This window comes from Acomys minous (genome assembly GCF_964271855.1).
Source record: "Acomys minous genome assembly, chromosome: 19".
NCBI lineage: Eukaryota > Metazoa > Chordata > Mammalia > Rodentia > Muridae > Acomys > Acomys minous.
Window position 1 is genome coordinate 12,475,989 of NC_140499.1, and position 16,636 is coordinate 12,492,624.

The 16,636-nt window shown below is 44.2% G+C and overlaps 1 protein-coding gene across 1 annotated transcript; it reads left to right on the forward strand.

The window, feature by feature from the left end:
• The first annotated feature begins 277 nt into the window (after positions 1 to 277).
• Positions 278 to 16,144, forward strand: ACTL6A (actin like 6A). Its single transcript, XM_084769404.1, has 14 exons — positions 278 to 482; positions 3,474 to 3,550; positions 3,662 to 3,836; positions 4,866 to 4,966; positions 5,633 to 5,730; positions 7,613 to 7,707; positions 7,914 to 8,020; positions 8,105 to 8,194; positions 9,469 to 9,530; positions 9,745 to 9,859; positions 9,974 to 10,054; positions 12,282 to 12,377; positions 14,765 to 14,851; positions 15,697 to 16,144. Exons 1-14 carry the CDS (start codon positions 458 to 460, stop codon positions 15,775 to 15,777), a joined length of 1,290 nt encoding a protein of 429 aa, XP_084625530.1. The 5' UTR covers positions 278 to 457; the 3' UTR covers positions 15,778 to 16,144.
• Positions 16,145 to 16,636: the final 492 nt, after the last annotated feature.

Consider the following 16,636-nt stretch of genomic DNA (forward strand, 5'->3'; position numbering starts at 1 on the left):
ACCCGCCTGCCCACCTATAAATCCCCTCCCACTCTATTCGCGCGCGAAGGGCAGCTCCACCCACTCTCTCGTCCGCTAGTGGAAGCCCCGCCCACTTTACCCGCCCGCGAAACTCCGCCCTCTCCTGCCCGTACCCCAACTCCTTCCCTTCTTCCGTCGCTTCTCTCTTTCCCCGCCCCCTCGGCTGCCTTCCATTGGCCAAGATGGCTAAACCGCGCGGCGATGCAGCAGACCCACGTTCTGATTGGCTAGAGACTAAGCCGGGCCCCTTGTCATTGGCTAATAAGAGAAACCAGCAAGAGTGGCTGCGCGGCGGGCGTGCGGCTGCTGCTTTGTTGCCGGAGGGGGCGGCGTTGGAAGTTGCAGGCTTGCGGGGTCGGCGTTCTCGGGGAGTGGAGTCGCGCCGCCGCTATCTTTCGCCCGATAGTCTCCGGCCAGTCCCGGCCCGACAGTAGCCATGAGCGGCGGAGTGTACGGCGGAGGTGAGCGAGCGCCGCGGCGCCTCGGGGCTTGCGGGCCGGAACGACCGGCCCGGTCCCTGGTCGCTTTCGTTTCCCTCCGGTCCTCTGCGGGCCCTTCCGGTCTCTGGCCAGTTCTTCCGGTCCTCGTACGGGCCTCGGCCTTTCTGGCCCTTCGGACCCAGAGCCCGCGCGCAGTCCTTTCTCGGCTTCTCTTGCGGTTCCGAGATGGCCTCGAGGGAAGGCCTTGCCGAGTCTTGCACCCGGGGCTCCGGGACCGGCGGGACTCTGATGGCAGTCACCCGGCACGTCGGGTCCCTTGCTTTACCAGTTCCGCCGTGCGATCCTTCCCGGCAGTTGGCAGAGGTTCCGGGCCCTTGGGGTGGGCACTGGGTGCGAGTCGCTCCCGGTGCTGAGGCTGCTGCTGCTCCTCCTGGTCCTGCAGCAGCTGCTACATTTCTCAACTTGGCTCGAGGCGTGCCGGGTTTCTAGAGGAGCGGAGCGCTAAGGTACGCGCCGCTGTTTTCCTGTCCGGCTGGGCGGGAGCCTTTTATAGGTCAGCGGTAACGAAATCAAAGCTTCCAAGTAATTGTTGTTTTTGTTTTGTTTTCTTTGTTACGAGTAGGTAACTAGTTAGAGACTCTTCTCTAGGGGGCTGGCTGCGGGCAGGAGGTGGTGCTGTTATCCCCCGCGTTAACGAAGAAGAAAGTATTGGGGAAAGTTCTACAACGAGCTCAAAGTTAAAAGACTTCTTTTGTAAATTGTGTAAATTGGGAACATATAGCTTCTGGAATGAGGAAAAGGCATTCCTTTCTCTGCAGTGTACCGGTAGCATGAAGCCATCATGAGCTAAATAGTATCCTCACACTGCAAATTTGTATCTCTTTTGAGTCAGTGGATCTGAGCCCACTCGTTGTAACTGCTGTGCAGGATTTTGTAAGCTGTGTCTCTAGAAACTTAAATGTGAATCTTTTTCCTGGAAAGAATGTGACAGCAATAGTTACAAGTAGCTAATGCTTACTGTGCTCAGTGCTTGTCAGCACTATTAAGTGCTTTTATACATCGAGCTTAAAACGTCGTTATAGTATCCTATGAGAAAAGTATTAAATACATTTTACAAATTCGGAAGCAGAGTTAGTAAATTACCCAGTTCACGTAGTGCATTAGTTACTTTTCCGTTACTGTGATAAAACAAAACAAAACAAACAAAAGACTTGACCAAGGCAACTTCTAGAAGAAATAATTTCCTTTAGCTTATGATTCCAGAGGGATAAGAGTCAGTTATGGTGGGAGGTATGGCAGCTAGCAGCAGGCATGGTGGCAGGGGCAGGAATCTGAGATTGCATATATTCAGACTCAAGCATGAGCAGAGAGCCAACTGGGAATGGCTAGGCTTTAAACTTAAAGCCTGTCCCCAGTGGCAGCTTCCTACATCCAGCCCCACACCTTCTAAACCTCCCTGAACAGCATCACCAACTGGAGACCAGATGCTCAAATATCAGAGCCTGTCATTCAAACAGTGGCATATGCGTCTCCTTTTAAAATACTAATTTCTCTAAACTAAGTAGCTCTGTGATTGCTCTTTGTAGCTAGTGCTAGGCTGCACACAGTGGCTATAGTGATGTGCAGCTTTCCCTCGCCGTATAGAAGAGCTTCTCTTAAGGCCTTAGCAGTTGAATAACGGTGAGTAGGATTAGTGTTTTAAATGTTGGTGTGTGGGGGAAACCTTTGACAAATCAGCACTGAAAAGCCAAAGTGCGTTATTTTAGGAGGCCTGCTGTTTGGGGCGAAGTGCTTGGAAAATATAAATGGAGGCTTTTCTCTGCACTTGATGAAAAAAATTGCCACTTTTTTTCTCTGCACTAAACTACCTCCTAATGCCTAGACTGTGTAGCTTTAATGATACTTTCATTAAATGCTTTTTAATTGGCCTGTATAATTACTCTCAAGCTCTGATTCTTCATGCTTTCCAGTTTTCATGTTTTGATGAGTTTCTTCATTGCATGGAACATAATTTCTCCTAATTGATGAATTGGTATTCAAGTATACTAAATGTTTTGTGCTTTTGTTTTATATTGTTTTTTGTTTTTGTTTTTGGCCTCCAGATCCCCTTGCTGCTATTTGTACCCTTCCTGTGCTTGTATAGATGACCCCAGTGGGCTGCCTCAGCCTCTGGTTTGGGCTTTGATTTGGTGATAGTAGGATAACTGTACTTCTTGCCTGTGCCCTTAGATCCAGTATAATCATTAAAAGCCACGCCCCCCATGTTAAAAGTGTCCCAGTTTGGATGGTGCATTGTAGAACTTCCCTGGAGGCTGGAGTCCCCCTCCCTGAATAGGCAGCCATAGCTCACTGCACCATTCAGCTGATGCCACAGCTCCCAGCAGCCCTCCACACAAAACCTCTCTAGGTTCTGGTAACAGTTCCTTCTTGTTTCCTCAGTTCCAAGGATTACGAGGGTAGTGTTTCTAAATAGTCCCTTTAAAAGTAAGGAACCTTTACTACCTGCTGTCAGTGTACCACGTTTTTCCTGATTAAGCCTCCACCGATCAACAATGTATGACTTGGTGTATTTTAATTAAATAAATCTTGCAGGCATATTTAAAACTCAGTTCAAGCCAGACATGGTAGGTATACCTTTAATCCCAGCACTTGGGAGTCGGAAACCGGTGGAGCATTATGAGTTCCAGGACAGCTAGGGTCCCACAGAGAGACCCTGTCTCAAAACAACAATGACAAAAGCTGGGTTCTAGCTATAAAGATATGTGGATGTAATGAGTTTTTACAAAGCTTAAACATTATACACTTAAAAGTTGCTAGTGTTAATTTTCTCTCCCCCCCCCCCCTTTGTCAAGACAGAGTTTCTCTGTGTAAGCCCTGGCTGTCCTAGAATTAGCTCTGTAAACTAGTGTGACCTGGAACTCAGAGATGTGTCTCCCTCTGCCTCCCTTACTGGGGTTAAAGTTGTGTGCAATTCCCTTAAATTCTTCATTAATTCTCTTTTAATCTCTTCAGATGAAGTTGGTGCCCTTGTTTTTGACATTGGATCATACACAGTGCGGGCTGGCTATGCTGGTGAGGACTGCCCCAAGGTACGAACAGTGATCAGAATTGCTTAGCTAGGCAAGAGTCATCTGTGATGCACACAGAAACAACCCTTGATGAAAGCAGAGATGCTCCACGTCGTGTTTTCACTCTCCCAGGTTGACTTCCCCACGGCTATCGGTATGGTGTTGGAGAGAGATGACGGAAGCACAATGATGGAAATCGACGGGGACAAAGGGAAGCAGGGTGGTCCCACCTACTACATAGACACCAATGCCCTTCGAGTGCCCAGGGAGAACATGGAAGCCATCTCGCCACTCAAGAATGGAATGGGTATGAGTTTGATTTGCGAGTTCATGGTATTTTTAGATATAAATAGTAACTTCTTATAAGATGGGCATCAGGTATTTTGTTCGTTTTAATTCCACAAAGTAATATTTTGGATACCAAGAATGCAAAAATGTGCAAGTGTTTCTTTTCCTTAAACAGTCAGTGGAGTTCGGTGAGTGCACAGGAAACTGTACTGTATACAGACAGAGAAAGCTATGTAGATGTGGTCAGGAGACAGTGGGATTAGCAAGGAGAGTTCATGCCAGTCTTCATAAAGGAGGCGACATGCTGAATCTTGAGCCGTGAAGTAAAAATTCTACAGGCCAACAAGGCCAGGAGCAGCAGAAAAACACCAGCTTATGTGAAGAGAGGGGAGCTGTGAGAGAAATAGGTTACAAATGTTTTACAGATATGGCTGCAGCATTGTGTGTGTTAGGGTCACTTGCAGGAAAGGTAGGCAGAGAGCACTATCTTCCTTTGGATGGTCCCTGAAAGCTGGCCAAGGGAAATTAAGTAAGGTGCGGTGTGCTCATGTTTGCCATCCCCAAAGACTCACTGATAGTATGTAGGGTCGGCGGGAGGAAGTACTGGAGACAGGCTGACAGCAGGAGAGGAGAAAGTTTTGATAGAAGAGAGGAGGGCGTAAGCCACTGAGGGCAGAGATCTTGGAGTAGTTTTTAGGTATCCAGGCAACAGATGGCACTAAGAGACTGAAGAGGCAGAAAGGAGAGGAGAATTGAGAAGATTTTCTAGAATTTTGGTTGAGGTGATAAATAAATGGTACCATTCACTAAAATGCGAATTAAAAGAGGAGGAGGGAACATTACACTGTGCAGCTGCAGCGGGAAGCGTGTCCTGTGACATACACAGTGGGAAGACTTGGTCTCCTCTGCGTTTCAGCCCCTTCCCCTTTTTCCTTTTTCCTTATGGTAGCAGGAGTCTCCTAGAGCAGCCTCCCTCAGTCATAGAAACGGTCTCTGCATTTACTCATCATCAGCCAAGTTTGTCTCAACTATGACTCTTCTGTCCTAGTTGAAGACTGGGATAGTTTCCAGGCCATTTTGGATCATACTTACAAGATGCACGTCAAATCCGAAGCCAGCCTGCATCCTGTTCTCATGTCGGAAGCACCGGTGAGACCCACTTCTGAGTTTCTCTAGTGTCTGTTCTTTTTCTTGCTTTACTTCCCACTCATTTGAAGATTTTCTTTTTTAAAATTACATTTATTTATTTATTTTGTACACAAACGTGTGTGTGTGTGTGTGTGTGTGTGTGTGTGTGTGTGTGTGTGTGTGTGTGTAGAGGTCAGACAACACCTTGCAGGCATTAGCTCTCTGCACCATGTGGGCCCCCGTGATGTAGCTAAGTCTATCAGGCTTGGGGCAAGACCTTTCCACCTGCTAAGCCATCTTGCTGGGAGTCATCAAAATTCACATTTTGAGTTTGGAAACTTGGGGAAAGATTAATTTTGATTGTGATTATAACATTATTTAAGCAAATGAAATAACTGGCTTTGTGAATAACAGTTACAAGTGAAATGATTCCATGCTTTAAAATTCATATTTAGGATTTTGGTTATCAGATTTAATATATAAGAATACTTTTGTTTTTAGAATCTTAAATTTCCTGTGACTTAGAAAGTCGTTATTTTAAGAACTCATAGCAGCTGACAGTTTATGATCTTTAGAAAAGGGAAATTCTTAACTTTTTTTTTCAATATGGCTCTGTAATGTAGCATAAAATGTATCAGTGCTTTAATTAGTGTGCAGTGATTACCTGGTCCTTCCTCCCTTCTCCAGTGGAACACGAGGGCGAAGAGAGAGAAGCTGACGGAGCTGATGTTTGAGCACTACAGCATCCCTGCGTTCTTCCTCTGCAAAACTGCAGTTCTGACAGCGTATCCTTAAATAATGTGATGTTTTCTCTGGGTGCAAGATACTAGTGGAAAACGTGTTTCCTTCTCTATAGCTTCTCATCTATATTTCAGTATTTTTAAAGCTTTTTTGCTTCTTCCTGTTCTTGGTGTATAACTGTCGTATATAGTGTTGGAGTTCGTGAAGACTATCGCTTTCAAGTATGTCACGTACCTGGACTATATTCACCCACTTTCTCCTCAGACTCCACTGCCCCCTCCTGATACTCTGCCTCTTTCCTTCTTCCACTCTGCCTTTCAGGGGTGTGTGTGGGGGGGGGGTGGGGTGGAAGTGCATATGTGCAAATGCATGTGTTTTTAATGTATTTGTGAGGAATTCTTGGATTTGCAAATAACACTGTACATGCAGTCTTTGTTTGCCTTGTTTCACTTGTTTGATCTCCAGTTTTCACACACGCAGCATTATTTCATTCCTTCTGGCTTGGCAAACCTCTAGGTGTGTGCAGACCACATTGTCTCATGTGCTGATGACACTGAGGCTGACGTTGTGACGTGGCTGTGAGGAGCAAGTGTGTGGGCATCTCTGTGTGTGCTGTGCTGACTTCCTTCTGTTGGCAGAGATCTACTAGGTCTAACTGGATGCTGTAGTAACTTTGAAATTTTCGAGGGTCCTCTTTACTGATTTTCATAGTTGCTGGAATATTACATTACTACCAGCAGTGAGGTCTCCTTTCTCACAGAGTTCTGTTTTGTGTCCTTTTGCTGATTAGGCTGAGATGAAATCTCACTGGGGTTCTAATCTGTATTTCATGGTAGCATTAAAGAGTGTTGAGCATTTTCTCATGTTTATTGCATTGGTGACTCATCTTTTAAGAGCTATGTATTCATTTCTTTGGGCGTTGCTGATTAGCTTGCTTTTCTTTTTAGGCTAGTTTCTTGAGTTAGGTATGTATTCTAGGGAGTAATCCTTTGTCAGATGTGTAGCTAACAGATTCTCTCATTTCTGTGGGCCTCTGAGCACTTCTGGAATCTTTCTAAAATCGTTCTGTGTTGAGTCAGGATTGCTCTCCGTGTTCCTTGTCTTCTTTACTTTGAGGCTGTGCTGAACGTCTATAGTTCTGAGATACCATGTTCCCGGGCCTCTCCTGCTCCATCCGCACTCTCCCCAGCTTACCGCTGCAGGCCCAGGAACAGGCTGGCTGGCCTCTTCTTTATCTTCCAGGACAGCCACGTTCTTCTCTTTGCAGATAAAGTGACCTCTTGTTTTACTAAACTAGGTACCCTTCAGGGCTAGATTGGCATTACTTTAGTGGCAACCTTGTGCCCTTCACCCCACCCCTTTCTCTGTCCTTTACCTCTTCTGAACTGTTAGTAGGCACCAGACTTGGATGTAATAAATGTTCAGGAAATAGTTGAAGAGCCAGTGAAAGGTCCAGCTCATAAGCCTGCATTAGGCCATGGCACGCAGCTGAGGGCAGTGGGAGCTGTCCTGTCCTCTGGCTGTTGTTGGGCTCACTGAGTAGAGGGCGGGCGCTGCCATCCCTGCAGGGCTTCTCCAGCACTTTCCTCCCCTTGTCGCAGCCTCTTGGTGTTCTTGTCAAGTTTTTGTAAATGTTGTTAAAAGTGTCTCAATTTATTTTAAGCCTTTTGATCGGTTGTAGAAGTTTTCAGTATATTTATTTTAACCAGCCTAATTCAAGAGAAACATTTTGAGAGCCCTGCTTGTATTTTTCAAGATGAGTAACTATTGACAACAGTTTTTGTTCTAGACATGCTTTTACACAATGCAAATGATAATAATGTATGTTTAAACAGCTGGCTTACACGTTACAAGAGCAGCCTTTCATATTCAACACTATCTTAGAGCCTTGATACTTTATTTTCCTTAATGCTTTATTTAAACTAGATTTGCTAATGGTCGTTCTACTGGGCTGATTTTGGACAGTGGAGCTACCCACACCACTGCAATTCCAGTCCACGATGGCTATGTCCTTCAACAAGGTAACTGCTTAATGCGGGCACAGATCATGAGGACAGACCAGGGCTGCTAGCTGAGCACATCCATTCCCAAGTAATATGTTTTGAATGCATGGCTTTACTCTTTGAAACAATAGTTTATTCTACAAAAAGTAACCTACTTTGTAAACACATTCCCAGTCCCAAGGAATTGAGACTGGCTCTTCAGCCTGGTTCGATTTGATTCTCAGGTATTGTGAAGTCTCCTCTTGCTGGAGACTTCATCACCATGCAGTGCAGAGAGCTCTTCCAGGAGATGAGCATCGAGCTCATCCCCCCGTACATGATCGCATCAAAAGTAAGCAGCCTGGGGCCCCTTCCGGTGACCTGCCTTGGCCTCCTCTCCTGCCCTGAAGTCTCTTAGCATGCTCTCTGTTCTCAGGAGGCCGTTCGGGAAGGCTCTCCTGCAAACTGGAAAAGAAAAGAGAAATTGCCACAGGTTACGAGGTCTTGGCACAATTACATGTGCAATGTGAGTAGCCTTACTGTCTTTACCAATCAGGTGTTAATTCTAAGGTTCTGGGGTTGTTTGTTTTGTTTTTGTTTTTGTTTCTGTTTGTTTACATAGTACAGGAGATTTATTACCCTGGAGGGACTAGCAGGCTGCCTGCCCCTGAGTCGGGCAGGGACAGCCAAGTTATATATATTTTTAATATCTGACAAAATGAGTGGCATAGGGGTGGGGCACACTTTCTATATTATTGAAACAGTTCCTACAAATAAACTCCTACATAGCAGTTGGAAGGCATGGAAGAGGGTTTGGGCTTAGAAATAGGCAAGCATGCTATTTTACACTGTGTTGAAAAAATGGCTTTAGTTTGTGTAGAACTTAGTACAGCTCAGGTGTGATTTCTTATCAGACATCCACAAGTGTGTGACTGCTTCAGCAGTGATCCGCTGGGACTCTTTACTGAAAATGTGGCTGTGTAGACCTGTGTGGGTGAGAGGTCGGTGCGCCTGCCGTCCCGTGGATACACACGACTTTCTAATAGTAGAAGGGTAGAGAACTATAGCCAAGTGTGTTCTGGAGACTGTTGCACCCAAAGTTGTGTGTGTTAGAACGTGGAAAATTCTTGGATTGATGATCGTGTGCAGACATCAGAAGAGGTTTTTCCCATGTCAACCTGTGGGCCATGCTCATCTTGAGTACTCACTAGAGCTTTCTATATGAGGTGTATGATGTGTGCATGTCATATTCAGGTGATAAAATCTTGATTTTAAAATCAAGTTACCTGGTGGTGGTGGCACGTGCCTTTAATCCCAGCACAGGGAGGCAGAGGTAGGTAGGTGGATCTCTGAAATCCAGGCCAGCCCAGTCTATAGAGAGTTCTAGGACAGCCAGAGCTATACACAGAAACCCTGTCTGGAAAAAAACAAAAAACAAAAACAGAACAAAACAAAAAATCAGGTTACTTCTAAGGAAAAGAATGATGTTCTGGTTTCTTTTGGTGGGTCAGTGGTGCAGGTTCCTGGTTGGTTTTAACCTCATATTATCATTCCATAAATACTGCAATTGAAATGGACTTAACTTGTGTAATTACAATTATAGAAATGAATTTAACTTATGTTATAAATTGTAAATTCCCATGTCATCGTAGATGTTGATGCTTGGGCTTTGGTAGAGTTGCACTCTTCAAATGACTCATCAGTGAGAAATTGGCCTGATGTCATAAGTAGGCAGTCACAGAGCTGGAACCAAGTGCACGTTACAGAGTTGTTTCAAACTTGTTCCTTCTCTGTCCACAGTGTGTCATCCAAGATTTTCAAGCTTCGGTTCTTCAGGTGTCGGACTCCACCTACGATGAACAGTATGTCTTCTGTCTGTCTCAGCAATAAGGGCTATGCTTGATTACTGAGCAGTAGAGTGTGCTTAGCTTAAAAACACAGAGTATATTCTGAATAGACTGCTCTTTCGTGTTTGCACTCTACGTTCTCAGATACTGGTAACCCTCACACCAGTAGGAGGGCTATCGTTTTGAACAAAGTTGTTTTGCTCTGTGTGAAATACGGTTACATTTGCAGGGTGGCTGCACAGATGCCAACTGTTCACTACGAATTCCCCAATGGTTACAACTGTGATTTTGGTGCAGAGCGGCTAAAAATTCCTGAAGGATTATTTGACCCTTCCAATGTAAAGGTATGAAACCCAGTTTCCTAACTGTGTGGCTTTTCCTGTGCAGAGAACTTAGGGAAATAAGACTAAAGGCTGCCATGAAGGGCTCCCGCGTGAACACTTGCGTTCTTGTTCTAGGGGTTGTCTGGGAACACCATGCTGGGAGTCAGTCACGTCGTCACGACAAGTGTTGGAATGTGTGACATTGACATCAGACCAGTAAGTGTCAGCCTTCTGTCACTCTCCTACGGCAGTGAAGTGCCTCGCGTTAGCTTTGCCGCTTTGGCCACTGGCTTTGAGGGCTGTTTATAACCGTGTGTGAAGCTGCAGAGACCAGGAAAGGGGTGTGGAGGACACAGCAGTGCTGCTGACGCCGGCTCAGCTCCTGAGCTGCACCGGCTCGTCTGTGACCATGGTTCGTGGCTGCTCATCTAGACAGGGAAGAGTCTTAGCACACTTCCATCCTCACAGAATATCCTTAGCCATCGCCACTCCGCATTTCCTACAATGTAGTAAATCAATTTACTAAAATACTTCTACTGTATTTTTCCAGAAAGATGTGGCTTAAAGTAGGCAACTTTACATGGGTGATTTTTGTATTTGTTTTGCTCTGTCAAGTTTTAAACTGTTCGTATACTCTATTGACTTTGTTATATACTATATTCATTTAGGTTGCTACTTTTTATTAAGCTGTAGATTTTTTTAATAGTCCCCTTAGTTTACAACCCACATTCCATCTTGGTTTTCGTCAAGTTACTGTAGTTGGCTTACAAAGTATGATGTGAGTAGATACGAAGATATGAGTGCATAAACGGCAAGTTACAAACGGCTGCTGGGTGACCACACGGCCTGTACCACTTCCAGGACGGTGCAAGTGGTGCTTTACAATAAAAAAAAAAGTGTGTGTGTGTGTGTGTGTGTGTGTGTGTGTGTGTGTGTGTGTATAATGCATACACACACACAAAACTAGCATATGTGTGTGGGTTGTGTATGGAGGGACAATTTTGTGGAGTTGGGCGTCTTCACACCTTCACATGGGTTCTAAGGACCAAACTCCTGCCTCCAAATGTGCTCAGCAAGCTCTTGTAATTCACTGAACTGTTTTTCTGCTCTGCGGTTTTTGCTTTTTGTTTTTTTGTGCAAGGTCATGTTGTGGATAATTTATTAGTATGACCTAATAATGTTTATTATCAGGCCTATAATTATTATTACAGTGGTATTTTTCTAGCCAGCTAGCAATCAATCAAGACCCAGACACCTTTTGTATTTAAAATAGCCTTAGTAAACCTGGGGCAGGGCAGATATTAATCCCCTAAACTACTTCCCATAGTGGGACAGGTGTCCCATACCTACCCCAATCCCATACCATATGCTTCTAAAAATTTCTATCGAGCTACCTCCCTCCATAGTCCCAAAATGGGATAATTATCATCATCTGGGCCAAATCTCCATTCACGCTGGCCATGCACTTCTCCACCTAACCCATAGCGCATGCCTCTTTCCTTCCTCCTCTTCTTCCCCAAAGCTGAGGAACCATGGCCACACCGATCCGATTTGCCCTGCCCAGGTGTGAAGGCTCTTTATTGGTCAAACAGGAAGTTCCTAAGGCGAGGTTCCATAACAGCCCTGGGGTGTAGAGACAGCACGAAATAATTAGTATCAAAGTATATCAGACCAAGCTCCACCAAGGTCACTTCAGGGCAGGGAATTAACTACCCTTGCAAGAGTGGAACTAGCTTTTTATTGAGATCATTTTCTGTTCACTTAATGTTGATGGCATAGGGGACCCAATTTTTGGATTTTCTGTTTCAAAATTTAGATGATTTTAATGCTTGGAGTAGGTTTTTAAACTGAGAACATTGCCAGTTAAAAAAGGAGGTTGACATTTACTTTAAAATAAATACATGCACACTAGGAGTAAATATATTCTCTGTGAGTATGATGTTTTTATTTGGAAGGCTCAGCCTAGGTTTTAAAAATTGCAACGTTTCTTCAGAGAGAAAGCATTTTGGCCAGGGATGTTTCCAAAGAGGATCATTATCTGTCATGATCCTGAAACAATTTTATCTAATTTAAGGTACCGTAACTTCCAGGTAAATAAAGACGAATACTGTTATAAAATGTACTTCTAATATTAGCAGTTGTCTGCCCATAAGATATACAAGTTTAAGAATAATTTTAGTTTAGTGGCTCTGGGTGGGCAAGATGGCTCAGTGCAGAAAGGAGCTGGCCGTCAAAGCCTGAAAGCCTGACTTTGATCCAGAGCCCACATGCTGGAAAAAGAACCAACTCCACAAGTGTCCTCTAATCTCCACACAGGAACTGTGGCATGCTTACACACACACTGAATAAGAGGAAAACAGCCAAGTTAGAACCTGGGTCCGACTCACAGCACCAAACAACACTAGTTGTTGGAAACGTGGAAATGATTATGTTTCTCTCCTAGGGTCTCTACGGCAGTGTGATTGTAGCAGGAGGAAACACGCTAATACAGAGCTTCACTGACAGGTTAAATAGAGAGCTTTCTCAGAAAACTCCCCCAGTAAGTTTTTCTGTTCTTTGTGTTATTTAGTTGTGTCCGTTTTCACTGAGTGGAATTTAATAGATAATTGTGTGCCTTTATGTATGGGTAGTATCTTTATTATTCAAGATGTCTTACACAACACCTATTGGTCCCTCTTGTTACATTAACCACTTTTTAATGTTTGTGCATGTTGTGTGCACATGTATGGGTACATTCACCCATGCATGTCTGTCTGGAGTTCAGAGGTCAAATTATATGTCTTCTATCTATCTCCACCTTATTTTACACACACACACTCTCTTTCACATATAAGTGTGTACATATGAGCATGCATACACATGCACTCATAGGGCACATGGTGCTGGTTTTCAAAGGAGAAGAGAATCTGGAGAGGTAATGTGCATGGTGTATTAATAATACTAGGTATAAGTTGCTTAAAGGCTGATACGTGTGTCCATAGAAATTGTCTGTTTTTGACCTCTCCTGTTTTACATATGCTGTATGTTTGAATGGGAAGTGTAATTTGCATGCTGATATACTTCCGTGATTGACATCTGCCTTCAGCATGCAGCGTTGTTGGAGATGATAGTCTAGGGCAGTGGTTCTCAGCCTTCCCAGTGCTGTGACCCTTGTGCTCCTCTTGTTGTGTTCAACCCCAACCACAAAATTATTTTTGTTGCCAATTCATAACTATAATTTTGCTACTGCTGTGAATCATAATGTAAATATCTGATGTGACCGCTGTGAAAGGGTCATTCAACTCCCAAAGGGGTCCAAGCCCCCCAGGTTGAGAACCAGTAGTCTAGACCCTGCAGTAGTAGTTCTGACCATTGGATTTCACAGAAAGCTCACGAATATAGCTACAGACCTGAGTGACTCGTCCAGGGTCTGCTCAGGGTTTGGCTCGGCCTTACCTGCGGGAGCTGTTCTTGAAGAGGACCTGAGTTCCCAGAACTCACATAGTCCCAGTTCCAGGGAGCTCCAGTGCCCTCTGTAGCCTCTTCAGGCAGCTGCAGTCATGTGCACATACGCTCACACAGGCACATACATACACATAATTAAAGTAGTAAAATGAGTCCTTTTTTTCCATTTAATGAGTTAATTTAGAAACTTTAGTCCTTTATGAAGTAATTAAAATCCAGAAAAGTATCAGGAGAAAGGTTCCATTCTAGAACAGACACCTTCTCGGATCCTGTGCTCTACCTTACCGTGTGTATTAGTTCACTGTGCAAGTAGTCCACATTTTGGTATACAGTGTCTGTTATGGATGCCTTGAGAATTATCTTGAGGCAGATTCCTAAGGAGGAGGGGAAAGTCCCTTAATACGGGAAGTGAGATGAACACAGTACTGAGGTGGTGCCGACCTGCTATTCCAGCTAATGGGAGGCTGAGGCGGGACGAGCACAAGCTCAAGGCAAGCCTGGGCTGAACCGTGTTCAAAACAGAAGCCCTAAAGTTTTAGGTTTTGAGATAGGACATATATTGTAGTCCCATTGTATACCAGGCCAGTTTGCTCAGCATTTGGTCTCTTCAGCCCGAGTGTTGGGCTTACAGACATGAGCCACCCTGCTGGGCAGAAGCACGAATGTGGAAGGCAGACATTATGGATCCAGAGTTACTTGTGATCTGGCATTTTGATTGGGAAGAGTTTGAGATAGCTGGAAATGTGGGGATAGGGTGGGTGCAAGACTTTAAATGAAAATGAAGTGCTACTGTGGTGCCTTTTAAGAGTATGTCATGAATTGTAAGTGCTGTCCTCTTATGCAGCCTTGAAAATGTTTGTTCTTATTGCTTTGCCAATTTGTTGTGTTTAATAGCTCTGGAAGGAGTTATATACACATATAAATTGTCTTTACATCTCTAATGAGATTACAAAGTAACAGTGTCAGTGCTTAAAGGAACACCGTAAAACATGTTTAGTAGCTGTTCAAGGGAAGGAGACTGTATAGTTTCTTACTTTACTGCTGCAGAAATGAGACCTCACAGGAGTTTCATGCTGAGGAGATTCAGACAAGCTGCAGCAGAAGTTAGAGCATGGGTTTCAGTGTTTGCAGCCCAGTGCTTTCCTATCTGGCAAGTGCTGCAGGCCTGTATTTATTTACCCAGTTCTCTTGAGTCATGTCCATTTTCTTAACCAATAGTCATTAAGACCTTTCTTACGAAGCAGCCTAACCCATGTCAAGTATTTACTTAGCTGTTTGACACCATGTAAAATTACTCATTTTTCTTTTGTGTATGTGTGTGGGCAGTGAGTGTATGTGATGGCTGTGAAATATGAATGCTATTGTAGCCCTGTTGGTCCTCAAACTCGCTTTGTAGACCAGACTGTCCTGTCCCAGGTGCTGGGATTAGATGTGTGTTGGCTTTTGTGCTACCCCAGTGTCCTCATGTTTCCTGTGTTGCAGAGCATGCGCTTGAAACTGATTGCAAACAACACGACGGTGGAACGAAGGTTCAGCTCATGGATTGGAGGCTCCATCCTAGCATCTTTGGTTAGTAGATAAGCTGCTTTGTAGTAAAGATTCTGCTGAGACACACTCTGGGCTGAGAGGGGGCTGTGGGAATGGGAGTGGCGTGCAGAAGCTTGTAAAGACAGTTCTTTCATCTGACAATGCACCACCTTTTTCTCTGGATAATTATTTATTACATCTTTACTGGTTCTTTTTGTTGGGGCCCAAGAATGCTTTTAATATTTATTCTGTACTGATAAAAATCTGTCTTAGTACTGTGAGTAACTCTCTCTTCCTATTCACTTTTCCTCCTAGAACAGAACTCTGGGTTTTCTGCTAATGGTTGTTTATCTATTATAATATTGAGCCATATAAATTTTTAATACAAGCAGAAATTTTAAAAGAATGATCTCAGTGCTCTATTGATCTTTGCATTTAAAAACTGGCAGATGAGTGGAGGACCTGGTAGGAGTTATCTGTTTAAAAACATTTACAATAAAATTGGTCCATGTCCCCCACCCACCTTCAACCTCAGGCTGGCCTCCACCTTGCCTCAGCCTCCAGAGCGCTGGGACTACATACAGGCCTACACTGTGGCACTTGGCTCCATGTTAGGACACAACAGAATGCCTTATCTGTGGATGTTGTCAGCCTACATTGACTTTCCCTTTTCAGTGGGAGCAGTTGAGCCTTGGCTTATAATCCCTCTTCTGACCCTGAGCAGGCCCAGGTGCACTGTCCTTAGTGATAGGTCATTTCTTCTCGAAGTTGGGTTGAAGTTGAGGCTGTCGGGAGTTGACTCCACTGGTCAGTGGTGAGTCTACCTTGAATTGTATCTTGTAGTAAAAGTGAGGGATAATTATGTAATGTTTCTTTCCTTCTTGCAGGGTACCTTTCAGCAGATGTGGATTTCCAAACAGGAGTATGAAGAAGGAGGGAAACAGTGTGTAGAGAGAAAATGCCCCTGAGGGCTCTTGCTCTGCCTCCCCACCACCTCACATCTGTAGCTTTAGGACACTCAGGAAGACACCATCTTTTGTAGAATGTTTATACATGTCTGCATATTTCAATTTCCACTAAGATTTTTTAAGGCTTTAACTTGTTCTATAAATTAAATGAGTTTGTGCTTTCCTTGAAATGGACTTATTCTTATTACAGGCCTTTTGTAATTTTGTATGGATGTCTATTTTCTCTAAATATTTTCCTTTCAGTAAGTACTTTCCAGCTCTCCTGTGGCTTGGTGGAATTACTTTCTATTGACTAGTAAAAAAAAGTTACTGCCTATGCTTTTTACCTTAAGCTTAAACTAAATAAAGATTACTCCCGCCCTAGAAAGGTTTTGGTTCTGTCTGTGTTGCAATTTGGCACTGTCAGTACTGCCTTCACCATTCTTTTCATGGGGAACAATCCCTGTTAGTAGCAACATCCACATCCCTTTCATGCTTAACACAATCATGTGTCAGGGTCTCTCATCTGCATGTATGTCTGCACCATGCTAGGACGTGGTGTCTGTAAGCCAGAGGAACACACTGTCTCCCCTATAACTGGAGTTAAGAAGATGGTTTTGAGCCTCCATGTTTGTGCAGAGTGGGTTCTCTGGAAGAGCAACTTGTGCCCTTGACCACTGAGCCATCTTTCTAGCTCCCTGTCCCCTCACACTTTTTGGTTGTGAGCCTACCCTGTAATAGCTGAGCCATTTTTCCATCCCTTTCCTTGCACTTTTTTAACTAGTGGTGAAAACAGCATTCCCAAACCGACTTGACTGCTAGTGTCACTTAAAAAAAAAAGATTTATTACATATACAGGGTTTTGTCTGTGTATATGCTT